The following is a 20581-nucleotide window of genomic DNA, read 5'->3' on the forward strand; positions in this document are numbered from 1 at the left end:
CGTAAGTAATATTTGCCTTTTTGTTCCTGTGCTTTTGCTGTAACTTTAGAGTGCCAACTGTATGAGTGTACGAGTGCGGGAGCTTTATCCGTTATGATTATGCCATCTAGTTCTGGGAATATGCTAGCTCTAGCAAAGTGAAACTAAAAGAGCCACCTTCAGTTTGCCTTCCTTAATCTTTCGAAAGCTTGGCAGGAATCGCTAGCTTTTTTGCGCGTCCCTCTTGCGTAAGACTTTCTTCCGGAATTCCTTCCTGCCTGTTACATGGCTTAGCGCTCATTTTTTCCCCATCCTCAAGCATGGTTCATCCAACCTAGCCCCAAACTAATTTGAACTCATTCCGAAAGCTATTAAAAACTTTTCCAACCTTTTCCAGGAGAACGTTTCGCAGCACAGGTTATCATGGCGCTTTTTTTTCCTCCCTCGCGCTCTCTGTTTTACTATTTCTTGATGCTATTTTCATACCAAAAAGATTAAGTTCGCATCGTTGCGCTATGAACACTGTGGGGAGCTGTAGCAGCGAAACGCCTCCAAAGCCGGGCGATTGAAGATTTCTCCCTTTGCGTAATCAAATTAATTCAATAGCGTTTTGTCACGGACGAACATTCGTGGTCCCTGTGGTGAGCCGTGCCTAGGCGAGCTGGTGGATGGTGGAATGGTCTCCTCCATCCATTCAGATGGAACATTTCCCCGTAGACACAATTACCCAAAGCCCCATCAGTCTCCCAGCCTACGACGCGACGCTGCCCCGGCGACCGGTGGCAAGAATGTGTTTGCGTTAATTAAGACGATATTAACCGAAACGGAAATTAATTAGGGGAAATTTAAATACACCAATTTACGGTTCACCTGGCTGTCTGTTGGTCGGGGAAGGCTACTTACCAGCAACGTGGTGAACAGTGGCATCCGCTGAGGGCCTCGTGCGTACACCAGAAAATCGCCGACCGAACAATCGAACTCGACGTTCGCTGGATCACAAGGATGGGGCGGGTCGGTGGGATCGCCGGTTGCGGTTACGTTCTCGCCACCGATCGTTCCATTCGCCGCCTCGCCAAACAGCCCGTACCCGAACAGAACGTCCAGCGACATGGTGACGCCACCGGACGGATAACTCCCGTACGAGCTGGGAGTCTCCGGCAGCAGCATCGCTGGCATGGCCGACGAAGACGACCACGCTAGTGCCGTCGCATTCACCGCTGCCAGCGACTCCATCATGGGGCGATACTGGGCGATAGATTCTTGGTACGCGATTAGACTTTGCAAAGGTCTACTGCCGGACTACCGCTGGATGGGGAAGTGCTTCAGTTTCGTTCGTTCGCTCATGACCGTACGTGTTCATCACTGCGCGCACTTTTCCTTTTTTTGTCGGCGGTTCCTTTAGCATCCAAACTGCAGTTAGCAACCGTTCGTGTCCGTCGTCATCTTCGCTGGAGGCAATTAGCTTACGAGTCACTAACGTCAACACCGCGCTGCTAAGAAGAAGACGGTGGCCAAACGTTGCAGACACCGAAAAGCACACACACCTGGAATCACCATAAAATGAAGATATGGGACACAGCACCCTGCACAGCACCAAAACCACGCTCACACACACGCACACAATACTCAGCACAGCAACCGTCACGTACCGCTCATAACAATTCTCCCGCCTGGAATGCCAATGACACCGGATGTCAATTGCATTCGCACACACAGCCACGGGTTTTATCGCACAACATTGTCGTTTAATTTTTATATCGCACTTCGATGCACTCTTTACAATTGGTGCGGTTTTTCAGATCCTGTTTGGAACTCGTTGGTTTTTTTTTTCTTGTCGTTCTCGACTATGTCGTTAAGCACCATCAACTATGACCACCGCTCTGCACTTCACTTTACCATTATCGGTATGCGCCTGGAAGGTAGGCTTACCGTCGTACACACGCTCGCTCACATCACTCTACGGATGCTGCACGACAACACAGGACACACGATGCAGCAAATGATCCGGAACGGACTAGAACGAAAGCCACGCAAAAGAACACCACCGAGTTAAGAACTTATTCCTCTTTTCTTCAGCAAAACACCGAATGACATCACGTTGGTACAAATTGAAAGAAGATCCCAACGCCACTTGTATTCACCACGATCCACAGCACTAAAGCAAAGCTGGATAGCAGTAGCACGTAGTGCGTCCGTCATGCGCTCCAACCCATTCCACTGGATCTACTCATTTTGCACCTTCAATTATGTTCTCGTCATTTTTTTTATCACCTCGATATCTTGTCAAGCGATGCGCTAGCAAGATAAGAGATCAACCCGACCGTCAACGAACAACTCCGGAACGATGCTCGCTATCACGGCAGCAGTAAAGCGCCTCATTAGCTCGGTTTTTGTCGCTCTGTTCAATTTCACCGCAATCACTACCTACCATCTTCCTGGTACCGCGTCATCAACGTTAAGTGCGCGTCTGGCGAAACTAAACAAAAGTTTGAAAGGGAGAGCACTTGCCCGAGGCCGGGAATGGATGGTGTAAAGTTTGCATTCGAAAAACCTCGCTCCGCTGTCCGTTTATCTCCGGAAGACGCAGCGGAGATGTTTGCTCGCGGGCTAGCCAAGGTAACAGGGGTTAGGAAAGTCAGGTTAGTTTCTACCGGGCGTTGCTTTGGACGCTTTGGCTAACCACTAACGCACCAACGAAGGCGCGTGACTGTGAAGGACGACAAGGAGGGCGGGCGGGCTTTGGATCGTTCCCTCCCAGTCGGATGATTTAATCCAGCCGCAGTGTGATAAATAGAGAGATACCGCTGGGAACGTTCTTCCCTTGCGACAGCGTAAACATCAACCGAAAAGGATTACAAAACTCGATGCTGTATGAAGCTGTTCTGGGAACGACGGTGCCCAACGGCGAACGGTTCACGAGTGAATTGACACTTTATTTACGACACGGTTGTATCGGTCTTTTCTTCCCACAATTAAGCAGTTGTACGCCTTTGTCCCTAACGACATGGCGATTTTACATCTTCCAACTACCATTCTTGCAGCATAGTTTTTTGCTGTTCCGTCCAAGTGCTTCCAAGATCGTCTGCTCTGCCCGTTGGTGCTAATTTACCGTAGCAAAAAGAAACTTTCCGGCCATGGAGTGGCAGCGGATAGAAAACGGAAGCACAAATAGAGCGACGGCAAACCGTCGGCGGACATCGGTCGGACCACCACGGTCGGTGTACTAATGGAATTACTCGCGTAGAATTGGTTTGAGGTAATTAGTTTTACAAATTTTTCCGATTATTATGTCCACGTGCTTTACCGTTTGTTCCTAGAGCTTTTTCTCGGTACCGAACGATTAGACTTTTTTATCATTTCATTATTATATTTGGTGCTACTGCTCCACGGTCCGGTGTCATACGGCCGGAAGCTAATTTGTGTCGGAAGAAAGAAATTTTTCATCATCCTAATGTATATCCCCGTTAGATTCTAATTAGAACCTCGAACAGCGATATTGCGCCCTGCTTGAAGTTGTACTGTTCAACGGTTGTAATCATGGAAATGACACTGATTATACCAGGTTTAGCTTTTTAAAGATTTTCCGAAGCTAATTTTAGAACGCTTTAGTGTGGGAATTATGAAACGGAGTGCCTTGAACTGTTTAAACGATCTGAGATTTACTATCTCAGGACTATGATTTTCAAACGAATCGAGTTTTTACTTCTACATCCTATATACTTTTTTGTAAGTAGGATTTTTAACAGATCAAAATGAATTAAACATTATAAATCAATCACATCATCATAGTGCTTTGTAATTGAAGTAACTAGGCTGTCATACTTTGATTTACAGAAGGGAAAAATGGATACTAGAAACAAGATGTATTCGTCCAGCTGAACCGTGTCCTCACTTTAAAGTAACGCACAATTTTAAAATTCTTAAGATCACTTCTTCTTCTTCTTTTTTGGCCTAACGACCTCTTAAGGTCATATGTCTGCCATTTCTGGAACGGCTCAGATGGGATTTGAACCCTGCTCAAGATTTGAATTTCTAATACTACGTTATCTGATTCGACAATGTTCTTTACCCTTTTTTTCCAAACGAAGCCGTGAGTTGCAGAGCTTGGATAGCCCAGGACTTCTCACGAATACCTAGAACCCTTTTTATCTTGAAGCCTTTGTACTGATTACTGATAAGGTAATATCTAGACTACTTTTTAGCTTTCAAGAAATCTAGTCTAGTCAAGTCTAGGTCATAGTGAAGACTCACATGAAAAATATTGAACTGCTTTAGTGATCCATTGCTTCTGTTCATCGATACCAGTTTCAATCCTACTCTATTGCCTCATCGAGTTAACCGTAGCCGCCTTTTTGCTTTATTTATTTATTTTTTCATTTGTAGTAGTTCAGTAATGTTAGGTAAGGTTATTTTTAAGAACTAGCTCCTGAGTAAAGTTTGAGGCAGAAAGCAACTCAGAGTTATTGAGATGGACCAGTAATATTCGAGCTATTTCTGATCTCTGCTCGAAACCGGATGGACAATTTCCAGATAGCACTGAACTGAATTGCACTTTTACTTGTACTTGTTGCAATTCTAAACCAAATCATTGTTTGCCACGTTTTGATTGTCCAATTCATTTTCAGTAGATCTCAGAATAGCTGAAACATTGCTAGTCAGTTTCGGAAATTTGGAAAATTTATAAACATAATCACAAACTGAGGATTTCTTTAGATTTAAAGCTACGAAAAATACAATTGAAATTTTGATAACTTGTGAAAGAACGTTTAGATTATATATTTAAAAAAATTGTGTGATACAAGGCAAAGCATCTATCATCCAGCATTTTGCTCTTATTGAAACTCTCTATTAGACTTTCCCGATCGGGGGAGAGCATTACCCATCTCTAGACGCATAAATCATTAACCCCTAATCGATCGGCTGTCAACATTCGGCCACCGGTTGGTCTACTGCCGATAGCATGTACTGAAACCGATAAAGAGCAGCAACAAAAAAAACAATTTCATCAATGTACCACCTCAATCGATCGTGCTGTGCTGACGCAAATAAAACACTGCCCAAAAACCCACCGCACACACACCCACACTCACTCACGAAAATAATATCGACGATGGTGGAAACATATCACGCTATATCATCCCCAAACATACCACCAAACGGAAGCTACGCGATGAAGTTTCATTTACTGTCTCACCCCCAGCGACAACCAACATCGTCCGGAAGTTAATGAGCCTCGAAAAACGGGATTAAAATACGAGCGAGGTAAACGTGCCGAGGAGGGACGGGTAGCGAAATAAAATAAAGAGATCTGCCCTCAGGCCCGATCCTGGTTCGTACCGTGGCGCTCGCGGGAATCAGCCTTTTGCTGGCTGATTTTGCTTTTTCTGCAGGTTGAGCAAGTAGAGAAGTAAAATCCCGCCAAGCGACAGCTTGCCCATTACCGTACACTCCCGCAGCAGTGTAGCGAAATGTGGCGTGTGGAATCAAATGAAGGATTTACGGGCTCGTTTTGAGAAATTGTAAACTCACCCAAAGTAGATCATAAATAAATCTGCTTGATGAATTTGGCGCCCCGTAATGGAAGATTTTTGTTAGCCGGAGCCAGTGCGCGGAGGCTGTAAACGGTTAGCCGGATTTTATGCGACAGCAATTACCGCCGCCACACCGTGTAAGGTTGGCCAGGTGACGCAAACCGGCCAAGTGTTTGGCTTCGCATAATTCAAGTATTTTGCAATAATTAATTATTTCCATAAAAATCGCATTAAAATGGTGCTTAAATTCATGGGCACGGATATAGAGAGAGCGAGAGGCAGAGGAAAGATTATATCAGCGGTGAGTAAACTAAGTAATGCAGTTTTAAAAACTTCCGTTGGCAAATATTTGCTATGTATGTCTAAAAAGCTTTAAAACTTTGTGTAGATAGCAAAAAAGTACGTTGGTGTGTTTTATGTAGAAAAATTGTTGCAAAAAGTTATCTTTACAAGCTAGATTCAACTAAATTATTGAACTGATAGAACAGTATCTTACTCAAGATTGATCTTCTAGGTTTGCTCAGGACCTGCTCAGTAACGATGACCATTTCGCGGCTAACTAAACTTGTTAATGCCCCGTAGTTAGATAGATAAAAAATTTAAAAAGTTTGACTATTCAATACAATTTAATCAATCTAAACATCTTTCTTTGCCTGACGACCATGCCTGCCATTCCTGGCTTACAAGACTTATTGTTACTGCAAAGTTGGATAGTCAGTCAGTCCTCACTATGGGCCTCACTATGGAACGGTCCAGATGAGATTTGTACCCCGGTCTTGCCATGTGAAAACCGGCGTCAATGTCGGATATACCACCGGGCCGCCCCTGACAGTGAGTTATTTCATTCGGATTACTTGTTGGAATGTTTAATCTTTCTACTGTTGAGCTTATCTTCCCATAGTAATTTGAGCAATCCCAGCAATTGGGAGCTCTCTGTCATAGTAAGTGAAGTATATAAATAATTATCTACAGCCAAATTTCCACAACCGCATAATAAACACGAAGCAACCAACCAGAAAAGGATACATGACAGCGCCGATATTTTGTAACAAAGTAGTGCCACTTCGATGCATTCAACACTCGTGTGGATATCTCCTCAAGCAGATTACCAAACATTCACAACCCATCTACTGTACTTTTGTTTAATATTTTTGTGATGATGTTCGACTTTGATATGGTTTCTTCTTTTTAAACTCCCAAAGATCTAAAGGTTTGTTTGAGGATCCCATTTGCAGCAGCACAACCAATCACTCTGCCACATCATTTGACTTGGAGTTTTACTTTGAAGAGCTTGTCTCGCTTGATTTGTCTTCACCTGTCACAGACCTTAATTATGGTTCAGTAAGACCAGTATTTATTATTAACCTCATCAGACTCTTTAAAATAAAGAGTGTTTGCAAAAGCTCGATTCTACTTATGTACAAACAAAGCACCATTACTTTCTCATTTTTCGTCTATTCCTTTCTGGAGAGAACATCAACTGAAATTATTCTTCCTTCGAACTACAACTTTAGCCTGTCAATATCTGACTTACCAGCGAGTAAGTAGGATAGTCATTCATTCCAGTCAGATTGTCAGATCGTCAGAGATAGTCAGACGATCCAGTCAGATTGTTGGAGTCTGGATTCAATGCGCCGGTCCTGTCGAGTTATCAGCCGGCACAGCGCTCCGTACTACTTTTATTCTACATTTATGTTTAAAAATTCTTCATTTTTTGTACAATTCAACCACAACAACATCTACTCTTCACTTTAAAAGGTACTAACTTTGATACTAGGTCCACGACATAAAATAAATGGAAATGTTTGGAAAAGGGAAAATGGTCCACCAGGCAAGCATCGGGACAATTTTCCGATTGATACAGCCATTTACTTTCATTCAAACGTATCGGAACAAATTTCGACGCACCAAAATGCCTTAACCTTGCTCCTGATGCACTGCACATAAACTTGCAATATTACAACCCGAAAAAAAAAACACACCACCTAATCGTCAGCCACCGTATCGTTTCCACCAGAATTTCACTACAATTCGAGCGCCCCGGGGGAGAAAAATGGTAAAAGATACATTCTTTCATTCCACTCGAATGAAAGAGAGCCGGAATGCTGCAGCGTGTGCATCACAATATTACGTTGCAGTAAACATTGTACATTGCGCCCGATGCACCAACCGCTCTGCCGATCCCATTAAAGAGCATTGCACTAATATAGTGGAGGAAAAGCATAGCATTTTCCCTGATCCTCCACTCCCAGCCCATCTTTCGCTTGCTCCATCCAACCGTTGAACCGATTGCACCGTTTTGATTGCAATTCAAATTCTGCCACGCGTTTCTTATTCACTACAACGAACGCTCCACTACCATCGCAATTGATGTTGTTGCAGCGAAGCAGTACGCCACCGCCCGTGTGCTGCTTTTCTTTCTTCATCCTTGTACCTGTATCGGCACGCGGACGGAAGGAAAAAAATGCAATCGTGTCCTGTTTGGTAGTGGGATTTTTTTTCCCCTCCGTTTTGCAACCCGTACATGTACGAGCGTACTTCTTGTGCAGAAACTGGACCATCGATCCGCGTCGCTTTTACACTCTTTTACAGGCACGCCGGTGGACCGGTGGCGAACGATAGCTGAGGGTTGGGCAGTTCAATCACCACCGGGTATAGAGGGGTTGGTTTCGCTTTGGTTTCACCGTTCGACGTGCACAGGTTGCACCGTCTGCATGCAGATGCATCTGTTGCATTTGTTCGATGTTTTATGTTCTGCGTTGCAGCGTTGTTTTGTTTTCTTTTTGTTTGAGCTATACAGTGAGTAACATCATAAGAAGGCTATTAGTTTGTTGAGAATAACTGTGACCAGGAAGAGATAGGAAAAAATTATGATGCACACAGTTCTACAGAAAAAAGTAAATCTTTTCGTATGTGATGCATATTTACGCAAGAAAAAATAAAATGGCTTCATGTATCATAACTATAAGGCCACTCCGTAGCTTTTATTGCGTATAATCATTTGAAAATAATTAGTGCAGGTAATTTGTAATAGAGTTAGTAGTAGAAGTTCCCGAATAATGTAACAACAACTTTAAACCATTTCTTAAGTGTTTGAAGCAAAAATTATAATAGTTTTTGTGCAAAATTTCTCATTTTTTATTTTTTAAAGGACCTCTTTTGGTCCTTCTTGTTCAACTTCAAAGCTAAACTTGTGCAAGAGCTATATATATTTAGTGAGACACGAGATAAATTGCCTCTCAGGTAACTCACTTTGGCACAGCTTACAAACTGAGGCTCGCAAAACTTGATAAAGGTTATCCTTTTCTCAATTACTTTACTTTATGGTCGCAGCACTCACAACAGTGTGATTTATTTTGTTTTCCTGTAGAGTTTTTATTTCTGTGTTCTACAAAAGAACTGTTTATCAACATTATGATTGGTCGAACATTTCTCATACATTTTTTTTCGCCCCCTTTTCACCATCTAAATTATTTTAAAAAGGCTTTTCTTTTCACTCAAACTGTTAAAAAGTTAGACGGAGCCGGGAGGAAATATAAAAATATTCAAACATTTTGACATAATGAAGAATATCAGGAAAAATTTAAAAAAACATCGTTTTTCACATAACATAAATATTAAACTTAAGCAACAAATGCTGAAAGTTTCACAAAATTTTTGTAAAATACAGGGAAAACGTATTTTTCATTCTGCAAAACTTTATCGAACATAAAAAGTGGTCTTATTGTTCCGTTACGCACTGTAGTGGCAGCTAGTGAGCTCGTGCTATACAATTCCATCCAGTGGGTTCAACGGATGGAGGCGATTGCTGCATCGTGCAGAAGCATTTACTCACAACAATGTTTCTAACCGGGTTGCATGCGATACGAATTTCGTAAAGAAGCGATCCTGCTGCACTGATTTCATTACTTTTTTTCCTCATTTAAATGTAATGGCTCTATAGGTTGTAATTAAGAAATCATATATGGACATTTGGATTATCTGTGCTAAGTAAACATTTTCTTTAATAACTTTAATGTCATACTTTAAGCTGCGATTAAATTCAAATTAATGGATGACGCACCTACCAACCAGCCTATTATACGTATCAAAATTCAAAATTCACCTAACAGAAGCTGCCTTGAAACTGATACTCCTGTGCTGCCACACTAATTGATCCTCCACGTTCTGAGCAAATCTAAGCAAGTGCTGGAAATATGGCTAAAACATTAAAGAAAAAAAACAGAACAACAACTACGAAGGGAACGTGCAGCCCACGCCTCGTGAATATTAATTGCCAATAAAATCAAATCAATTCCCCGTATCCTCCATCTGTTCGGCACAGCTGAATCCGTCAGATCCCCTGCCGAGCCGGACCAGTGAACCCAAATATGGGCCACTCGTTCTGGTGTGCGATATGTTTAATTATCGCTCGATCAAAGCAATCGATGTGCGGGAATTGGACCGCTTGTTAAAAGCTGTCAAACAACTCCTCGAGCGAGGCTCGTTTTCTTAACTGAAATTTTGTTTTTCCACACTGTTTGGTTTGCAAGTGAGTCATAGTCAAAGCTAATTTTTCATCATGCTTTGCTGGTGCTCTGCCGCAAAGAACTTTTATTTCTAAGTAGTTTGAGATTCGGAAAGTATGCGTGACCCTCTTTGATCCTTTCGTTTTTCCTACCAATAAAAAAGGAATTACTTTAAAATGTAGCAATGTGTAGCAAAGCGCCTGGTGAAGCTCAAACAGCTCACAGAAAAGAGCAATGACAAAAGTATGCTCTTGCTGTTGTACCGCAAAACGGCACAAGAGTTCGGATTCGACTGAAAGTAAAATTTATTCCAGGTCATAAATTAAACGCCAACGAAACGCAAACTCTTGCTGAAACGTCTTATTAGTTTTGCTGCTGCTCGACAACGTCCGAATCGGAATCCTTTCGTTGCGAAGAATGTCAAACAACAGTGTTTAAGGTACCTGGCCTGTGCAGCCATTTTCAACGTTCAACTTTGTCCTGCGAAATGTAACTGAACAAATTATGCTTTCGCGTAAAAACTTGTACAAGACCAAATGCGAGCCACGTGATTGTAGCTGATGTAAAAAGTGCTGACAACGACCAGTGCTGCAGCAGATGCTACTGCTTGCTACCTTTTGGAAAAGTAAGGGTTTTAAAAATGCGCTACTCTTACCACTTGAAAAACATTTTTGAATCTCTGTATGGCTTGGTGGTGGGTTTTTACAATATTAATGTGGAGTTCTAGTAAATGCAGTGTTTTGTAATTGCTAGAAGAGGAACTACCATTGCTATAAAATGAAAATTCTTTCTGCATGCTTTTGTAGAGATATTTGTATTTTGAAGATGTTATTACAAGAAAACAATTCATTCTATTCAATAAATTACTGTTCCGGACAACTATAATATTTATTAAATTAACATAAATATGTGTTTATTAAACAGATAAAAATTTCAAACCATTGAGACCAAAATGATGCATTTAATAATTTATCTAAGCCGTACCAAAATAAATAACCAAAGAAACAAATGTTAAGAAAAACCCAATAAAGTGAGATTTTCTTTTTACTTCGTTCTCGTTGTTTTGAAAACAAATTTCATCTTATTTATTAAATTTTATTTCATTGTTTAACATTTTTTCTCCACTTCTCCGCTTTTGAATCAGAATGGCATAAGAGACTAAGTTTGATTTATCGTCAATCACTGTATATAAAAATTAATATATTTTTATTATATATGTTAAAACTTTAAATCGACTTAATTGTAAAAATAATTGCTCTAGAGGACTGCATTTAAAATTTTATCATCAAATTCAGTCTTTCACTAGAATTTTTTTTTCTCTTTAAAAAATTTAACTTTATTAACTATTGCATAAATCATACACACTCGCGTTAAATCATCGCTAATGGATTGCTTTAAAAATGTAAACCCTTTTAATTAAAACGCCGCCGCGTGCGCAAAAGAATAATTTTTGTATGCGTTACATTCTCATTCCACACCCAGATGGAAATCGAAAGCATTAGCCACCCACGTATTGGGTTGCGCAGATATGGGCACAACTCACTGCAAGCCAATGAGTCCATAGACCCATGGAACCGGTCTGGGTGGAATTGAATCCGTACGCAAACTGCACGCGCCTCACACGGCGGTTTGTAACGTCAATGTGCTGCTACAGTTCGGCAGCCGCACTTAAAGGCCTACAAGAGTTGACCACATTCCAGCAGCCAGTTGTTTGCCGACGTCAGTGGACCACAGTGCACCACCGGTTCGTGACCACAACCGGAATATGACGGCACCGTTCGCCCGGTGATAGCCTCCATTGCCAAGTTCAACTCGTACGCTTGTAGTGCTGTGCTGAAGAACTTGTTCACAATATGCAGCTACTATGGGCTTGTATTGAATAGTTTACAGATAACCGGATAGATAAAGGGAAATTTCTTTTGGATGGTCTGTACTTCAATCAAACTCAAACTGGTTAATCCTTTAAAGTATTTCATAAAATAAAGTAAAAGGAATCACATAAAAGGTGAAAATCTAATAAAATGCCCAATAGGGAACGCTCCTCTTTTGATATTTAATGAAAAACAAATGAAAGTGCCAGACGATACTTAAACACTCTCGCATGCAGCTAACGAAAACAAGCCTCAGGAAAAAGCATTACTAATTCATGAAGTACACTTATGAATCCGTTCACCTTTTACCAGGTTCTTCCGGATTTTCTTCGTCACAAAAAAACACCTCACAAGTAACACACTCGCCGGCTTCTAAATGATTCTGCTTACGGAGCTGTAAACTCAGCAGCAGTAATCCGTGGGAATGCTGGATATTAAATCAAATATATGCAATCACATTTTAAAAATAATTCATTTCACCTTTCGTTTCCTTCCTTGCCTTTAAAGCCGCTATGCGCCACCCTCAATCCAAGATTATGTTCATAGAGATCCATTTGGCTGTTTTGTAAAATTTACGACCGTGTGGATGGCAGGATGTTGAGCATGGCATGTTTTTCTTATATACCACCATACGCCGGGTAAAAATCTCTCATTTCACAATGTTGGAAACGATAAATTAAGCGGAAATATGTAAACTCAAAATAGAGAATGGGACGGTCCGGTAACCGAGGCGTTAGCAGCATCGATCTTCACACGACAGGACTCGGTTCAAATTCCATTTTTACGAGGCACATTTAGAAGAAAACAGAAATTGAGATTCCTATTAATTAAATTCAATAAATTAAAAAAATCAGTAAACGATTGATTCTAAGTTATGTGTAAATGCGATGGTCCGAATGGGATTCGGTTTCAGGATTTGCCGAGTTAAACAATACCTTGCATTGCATTAATTATGCATCAATACGTTTGCATTGGTAATGGACTAATTTTAGTGAGCTATAACAATGAAACCATGCCTCGGATAACTCAATGTATTTGATTTAGTTCATGGGGGCGGCCTCGTGGTAGATACGTTAGCGACGCCGTTCTTCACATGGCAGAACCGGGATTCAAATCTCATTTGAGCCGTTCCGCCATAATGAGAACGGTCTATCCCACTATGCGGTAACAATCAGTCTAGTAAGCCAGAAATGGTAGGCATGACCTAAAAGGTCGTAAGGCCCTGAAAATTCGAAAGTAAAGTTTAAGAACTATTCAAAGCAACTGCTACAAGGATCCTGTGCTTGAACCTCGGCCATGGCAATGTTAAACAAAATTATTATCAAATTTTATCTTGAGTTCAATCACAGCTTTCAGATGCAAGTCCACATTGGACTGACAGTGAATGGATTGGGTCCTTCGTAACAGAGTAAGTCCAAACAATTACTTTGTCCATCAGAGCGGTTTACACCTAATTTTGAGTGATCGTCACAATGTTAATCTACTTCTTGTAGACAATATCCATAATTCCCTCTTAAATTTCTGTTGCATTGGAACGGTTCTACAAAACTGTAGAGTTGTCAGGATCCTGTCTCCTATCGGAATTGTTTACGTTCATCTAGACTTTCTCTCTCTCTCTGTTCTATAAAAACTTGAGGAAGATAGAATTGGTCATCGGGAAGTGTCTCACTATTTCAAACGTTTTTCAGCTGAGCGATAAAACACTTAGCATGAGTTCCACAACTATTTCTGCTCGATAGTTATCACAAATCAACTGATAACGCTGCGGTAATTTGATTGCATGATTGATAGATAGAGCGCTAGATTATAGAATTGTCGTCAAAGAAATAAATAAATTTCCAGACTGTCCTTGACCAGAAAACATTCACACGAAACTCAAACTGAACAATAAACAAAAAATATCCAGGACTCGTTAGTTCGCTTCAAAAGGATTGGCGGACCAAAGTTCGAATCAAGCTCCATCACTTGTTTGAAAACCCCAAATAAACCGATCTTAACTAGAACCCTCAACAAACGGTGTCAACTATTGAGGACCCTTTGCTAGAGCACCCTGTTAATAGCCATTGCGCCAACACGCTCCCAGCATTAATAACCTTAGTTATTTTTCGGACCAGAGTTATCTTTTTATCACAAAAGTTACACGTTTTTCGTGACACTGCATTAAAACGTTACCGAGCGAACTGGAAACCCCTTTTGCGTCTCATTTGTGACTACTGTGTTGTCAATGGGTACACAAGCACACACCCGATCCCCTGCTTAGCGTACCTTGTCCCCCAAAAACAGCAATAATAATGCGCTTGCTGATTTCACTTAAAATTCAGATTTGTTCCCAACCCTAACAAATCTACCCACCCGATCCAGCCAAACGGAGAACCCAAATGATTTTCCAAAATGCCGTACCGGGGCGTTGTGCACTGTTGTCGTATCGTGCTTTCCCTTTCATCTTTCATCCAAGATTGTATCTCTATCAATATTTGTCTCCGCACACAGACAACGTACACAAAAACACATACCCTCACCAAGTACACTTTATTCGGCAACAATTTGTTCCATGGGGAAGGAAAATCCTTCCAGCCCGTCCGTCTGTCCTTTCTACCATGACAATCGGCTAAATTTATTCGAAAATGAATATCCTAAACGTTGCCCGTCATCTCAACTTTGCCTTTTTTCCGTGCTCTCTTATACGCTACCCAAAAGAAAAACCAAATTCGTTTCCATAAAAGTGACACTCCGATGATGGGCAAAGGACGCTGGCCGGAAAATGAACTGCTGAATCGGTTCCGTTTTTTTTATATTATTTGACAATGGGTTTTTGTTCTACTCTCAAGCTCTTTTTTTCTTCTATTCCTTCCCATTCACCACCCATCACTATCAAAGAGTCAAAATGGGGAGCAATAAAAATGGGTTATCATCAACGGCGTCAGCAGCGTGACACTGGCAAGCGGTACGCATAAATATTAGACGCCCTGAAAGCATTTAATGGTGGTCCCGCTTCTGAGGATGGTTAACTAGAGTGAAACGCGTCAAGCCACACTTTACCATCAAAGAATCGCCCACACAATTCAAATCAATAAAATTATGCTTCCTTTAGTCGCGCACTCTGTTGGTTCGTTCACCAAGAACGTCTGCCAGACGGGCAGCGGCAAGTGAAAATATGCTTCGTTTTATTTGGGTGGCTCAATGTTTTTTTTTTACTGCTTAGCTATTCCTTTGCTATTGCCAGCAAAGGTCACACGTGGCTTTCAAATGGAGTACAAAAAGAAACAAACGAACCTATCAATTCTCCATACTCATCAGCATGCATTTCGCTCGGTTTAAGCCATATATTAGCCTAGGAATGGAGGTTTTTTTCGTTGGGTTCGGTTTATCTCAGCACAAAGCGAGCCTTGCCGAAGGTTGTGTTGTGCTTGCCTGTGCGTGGCAAAGCAAGGGAAAATTGTTCGCTACAGAGCAAACATAACGCGAAGAACGCGTTTTTCTCCACCACAGCCAAAACACTTCGTTCTGGCACGCAGTGATGCTCTCGGTTCGGGCTCAGAGCCTCAATTCCCTACACCAAAAACCATGCTGGGCATAAAACTAACAGCATCCCACATGCCGGTATCACCAAACAACCGGAACGAGAAGAGTGAGTGCGGCTGCTGTAAGCGGATTCCGAGAAGTTCATCATTAAGAATGGAAATGGATGGGATCTTGCAGAAAATATCGCTATCGGTGTCGAATATGACAAGCATTCGCTCTAGAGCTACTTGGTGCCGCTACTGCTGAGACTGACTGGTTCCGGGTGGATGATACTTCTAGCAGCGCAATAAAGGGCAACAAGCCGCCCGACAAAACCGTACGACATCAACATGGCATAAATCACAGGTTTGGAAATTAATTTTCACCTTCCGGAACCAGGGCCAGGGCCACAACTTCATACCGGTGAAGCGATGGGAAGCATTATTTAAACGGAACACGAGCCCTACGATAGGCATAATTAATTTTCCTAACCTATAATCGATGTCACTTTTGCCAAACTTGGCGCACAGTTTGCCAAAGTTCAATCAGCTAGGAGAGACAAGGTTGAAGCTTGAAAGGGAACGGCCCTGAGGAGCTTTGTTAAGTTTGTTCAAGAACTCTCGCATTTCACCGCAGGGCACGGAAGCAAATCTTTTCCAGCAGTTTGTGAATTTGTGAACTTGATCGCTTTCTCTCTCTCTCTCTCTCGCTGCACAACTACTAGCCATTTTGTTGTTTGCCGTGGTAGTCTGTTTTCGCGCTGTAGCTTTCGCGCGATATTGATGATGGACTACTGTTAGCTTCGTTACACTCCACGAGGCATTCGTTTTCACCCTCCTAAAATTACAGTTCGAAACTCAAACAGGCTCCATAATTTGGTAAATAGTTCAATGTTTAATGGGCAAGCTACGTCATGAAGCTGGCCAATGAAGCCAGGGCTACTGATCAGGCTTTAATTAACCTTGAGAATCTCGATCAAACAATGATACACCGGCAAACAAGGGTTTTTTGGAGGGTTGGGCGCGAATGAAAAAAGTGCGTATACCAGCACGGTCCTCGCTATGGCAGAGAGCAATCAAACCACACTCAAGAAGCTGGTCGATGAAGATGAGTACTTCAGATCGGAGCTTTATTAATGTGCGTTGGCAGGTGGACGAGTGTTTGCACGTCGCCAATCTGGCAGGGGTTAGCAACCAACAGGAGTATTGGGGATGTTGAAACCTAGATAATAATGCAATTGTTTTGAGATTTCGGCGCTGCTGGTGTCTTTCTCACCGGGTCACCCCCGTTGTTGGTAAATATGGTCATTACTTTGAACAATCACTCTATGCAACATTTTAGCCTCTAATGAATGCCTTAAAACAAACATAAAAAAAATCTTATTAGACCGCTAGAAAAGGCAAAAAAGCTAGCCTCTCGAGGTTGCAGCGCTTAAGGAGAAGTTATTGGCACTTTTTGAGAACTGATGAAAACGACCCAAATTGTTTAAATGTGTGTATACTAGATTGATGCATTAAATTGGTGGTCTATGTAGTTCACATCATTAGCAATTTGCTATAATCTAGCAATTCTAGCACGAGTCTTCTCTTCATATTCCTTTTCGTCTCGAAACTCTAGGGTTTCCGGGAATAACAAGTAATGAAATGAGGCATTTTTGGACCCTGGTGAAGATGTAGCAGACTATGCACAATTACAATAGGAGACACTTTCAGGTAAACCACCGTTCAGGCATCTGTTCAAATTGAACTCTGCTCAAGTTGATGTAGAAATGTCCAATTTCAGATACGATAGCTGAAACGTTTGAAAGAGTTTCGGAAACACTTGGCTGTAAGTTAACGGTGCCGGTAAAAACCTTATTTATTTCTTTCCTCGCCAATTTAACATTTTATACTTTTAAAGTAAATGTCACTCTTGCAAATTTTTGAATGAAAATATGTGAATTCAAAAATAACTGAAAACTTGTAATAATAACTTATAAACGCCTTAATTACACAGCTTAATCTTCCCTGTCTGATCCACAGCATTCATTGTTAAGGTCACCAAAATATACCGGGACGTGTGTGTTCCGATAGCACATCCATAAGTAGAGGGCATGTGGTGGAAGTTTTCAAGAATGAAAACCAAACACCATGCAAACAAGCAAACAAACCAACAAATAGTCAAACAAAACAAACAAACACACACTCCGTGAATCCGTGGTTAAGTCTGCGGATAATTACGATCTGTTATCTCGGTGGAGATTCTCGGGAGCAACCTCCCGACCAACATCTCAAGAGTTCTCCCCACTCGGGCAGGGCAACTTTTGATATATTCATTCGGCTTTCATCAGTTTCAAGATGCTGGTTGCCACAAAACAGCACGAAAAACTTTACCTTAACACAATCCGAAACGAGTTTATGTGCGTGTGTGTGTGTGGTTAAGGCAATCCGGTCGTGGTTTGTACTTGAGTATTCCACGCCTTAAAAATATTACCATACCATGCTGAGGCTGACTGCGTCGAGTATAAAATTTACATCCGCAACCAGATAAGCTCGATTGCTGACGCTCGTAAAACGGGCCAGAATCTGCAAAGCGTTTTTCTGAGACGGAATGCACGGATCTTTAGATTCTCAGATCCTAGTAACACTTCCGGACGGATAGACAAACACATCGAGAGGGTTTTCTATTCACAGTTAATTTAACTAGCTTTGGATCATAAGGTGTCTTATCAATCGGTTTCCATCTTCAAGTTAAAGTCCCAAAAGGAAACGGAAGATTCCATACCCAAAGCGATTATATTAACACCATCTTCATAATGGCATTCGAATGGGTCATCATTACACTACCTATTCGACCTAACATTTTCAAATCGATCGCATTCGACGACGGTGATGTGCAAACCAAATAACGAACTTTGGCACCTCATAATATCCCATCCAACGCGTCCAGGACCAACGCTTCGCATAACATCTGACTTCACCTTTCCTTTACGGTGGAAGCTGTGGTAAAAACTTTTCAGTAACGCTGCAACGAAATTCAAGCAGCAAAAACAACAAAATCCAACGCTCAGATAAACAAGCTCCTTATGCGAACCATGTTCCAGGAAATGGTTTCTCCCAACGCCCGGTTCCGCGTCTCCATCCGGATCCGGGCGAGCAAATAAAGTTACCCCTAAGCGAGTGCGGGATGACTTAAGTTTGACGAGCTTGAATCACCTCTCGAAACGAGATCTGCTGAGATGAAACATGATTTAGAAGCTTATGCTATCGCCGGATGGTTTACGAGCTTTTCCGCTTCCACCGGTGGCAGCCAGCGTCCGCCTCCAGTGAAAAGTGGAAAAGTTTTTTGACATTCATTTGAAATTCTTTATGGTCGAAGCACTATTGTCCTGGCCGAATCGTGTCGAAGACACAGTGCTGAAGATCATGTTCAAAATAATAAAAAAGGTGATCTTTTTTTCTAGTACAAGAACAATAATGGTGCATAAATATTGGAGTTTTTGCTATATCCATATGTGCTGCTTTAAGCTGCGCGAATGTAATATTGGAGATGTTGGGTGCAAGCATGGCCATTTTTTCGCACCACCAAATTATCGGTTGCCCTACACCGCTTCCAGTGGTTTGTACACACAAACAACCGGTGGATATGTTTACTGAACCCAACACTTCGTAGACATGGATTATTGTTTTTATTTTCGATTATGTTTTTTTTCTCCTCGCTTTACTTTTTTCCTTTTGCTTCTCCACAGATCATCTTCTAATTCAACACGTGTGCGTATTTTTCTTCACCATATCCTCCCACAAAACAGCGAGCGAAAGGTGTGACTTTGTTTATGTTGTGGAAAAATAAATATAATAATGCTCCCGGAACGTGGTGTGGCCGAGCCCGAGACCGAGACGAATCGATTGAACCGCGCACCAGCTCGGCGAACAGCTCGACTGATTTCGGGGCATAACCTCGGTGGATGGCCATTAGTGAAATTGAGACGAAATTGAAAACATTCCCAATGTATGTGGAGCTCAATGCTCTTGGGGTGGGGATGGTTGGGAAAAAGGGAAATGGCTGGAAGAGATTTTGTTACGTTTCGCTTTGCGGGATTGTAATGGCGATCATATTTGTGGAATTGGGGAGTATTGTTATTACTCTTGAATAGATACATCCGTTGTGTCTTTTACAATCTCTATCAACGTTAATAAAATTGATTTCATATTGTTCGTTTATCGGATAAGTCGGAAATAAAAATGAAATACTCTTAAAGCCAACGATAATTCAATTGAATTTAATGCATTTAAACTTTAAATAGAAGTTGTATTAAAAACAGCAGCATGGTGCGTGATTCTTAATGAAACAAAATCAAATGAGCATGAGTTCATTCAATCCAACATATCTCTCTTACAATAACAGTTATGATTTAAGAATCATGTACACCCTTGATAAGGCGGCCTTTCATGGTTCAGAGGAGGAAATGTCTCGCAACTACAGTGAAAGAGGAACTATTTGTAAGAAAGCTTTACGAACGCTCTATATGAATATTTCGATTTCGATTTTTACGGTTCACGTGTTGAACTTGAACTTGAAGTTCGCGGTTCAGCCTCAAGGTTTGCCATCTATTATCTCGACTTTCCTGGCGGACGCATCTCGTCTGGACTCCAATTGGACGGCATGAAAAAACTTTACGTGCTGGGTCGTCCGGTGCCATTCTCCAGACTTGATCATCCTACCGGAGCCTGGCAAGTCTTATTCACTGTACGATGGTAAGATCATCTTACAGTTCGTATAGCTCGTGGTTGTATCGCCCCGTCAAGTATCCTTCCACGCAAATGGAAAAAGAACCAAAAGGGACCATTTCTTCTGAGCATTTTCATCTCGAAAGCTGCTAAAAGGCTGTCGACAGTTTCAGATAGACTTCATATCATGAGTATTGAAGGTTTATTGGTTCTTAGCAGTCCGTTGCGTAAGGTGTTTTGAATAAAGAAGCTTTCAGTCTCTTATGTTGTTGAAGTAGCTACAAACTAGGAAAGAGCCCTTATTTACATTCAAGACCATTTCCAGATACATACATTAAAATATCTCAATTTTTTATAAACAGTCCCTTCCTACATACGTGGATCTAGTGGTAGTCCGAGGGCTAACATTAGCGATGCCATACTTTCTCTTAACAGAATCTAGAACTAAAACGCAACCGGACCAAAAGGACTGACTATTAAACTAC

The 20581-nt window shown here is 41.5% G+C and overlaps 1 protein-coding gene across 11 annotated transcripts in view; it reads right to left on the bottom strand.

Annotated features, from left to right (window-relative positions):
- The window catches only part of LOC118506972 (neuropeptides capa receptor), a 67203-nt gene that overhangs the window by 44147 nt on the left and 2475 nt on the right, over positions 1-20581 (bottom strand). For 7 of the 11 annotated variants that reach the window (XM_036044823.1, XM_036044822.1, XM_036044821.1 and 4 more), the window contains exon 2: positions 883-1993. In XM_036044823.1, coding sequence (XP_035900716.1) covers positions 883-1215 — 333 coding nt within the window. In that variant the 5' untranslated portion in view covers positions 1216-1993. The other 4 variants (XM_036044829.1, XM_036044828.1, XM_036044825.1 and 1 more) reach the window with 4 other exon arrangements.

This window comes from Anopheles stephensi, chromosome 2, assembly GCF_013141755.1.
Source record: "Anopheles stephensi strain Indian chromosome 2, UCI_ANSTEP_V1.0, whole genome shotgun sequence".
Lineage (NCBI taxonomy): Eukaryota > Metazoa > Arthropoda > Insecta > Diptera > Culicidae > Anopheles > Anopheles stephensi.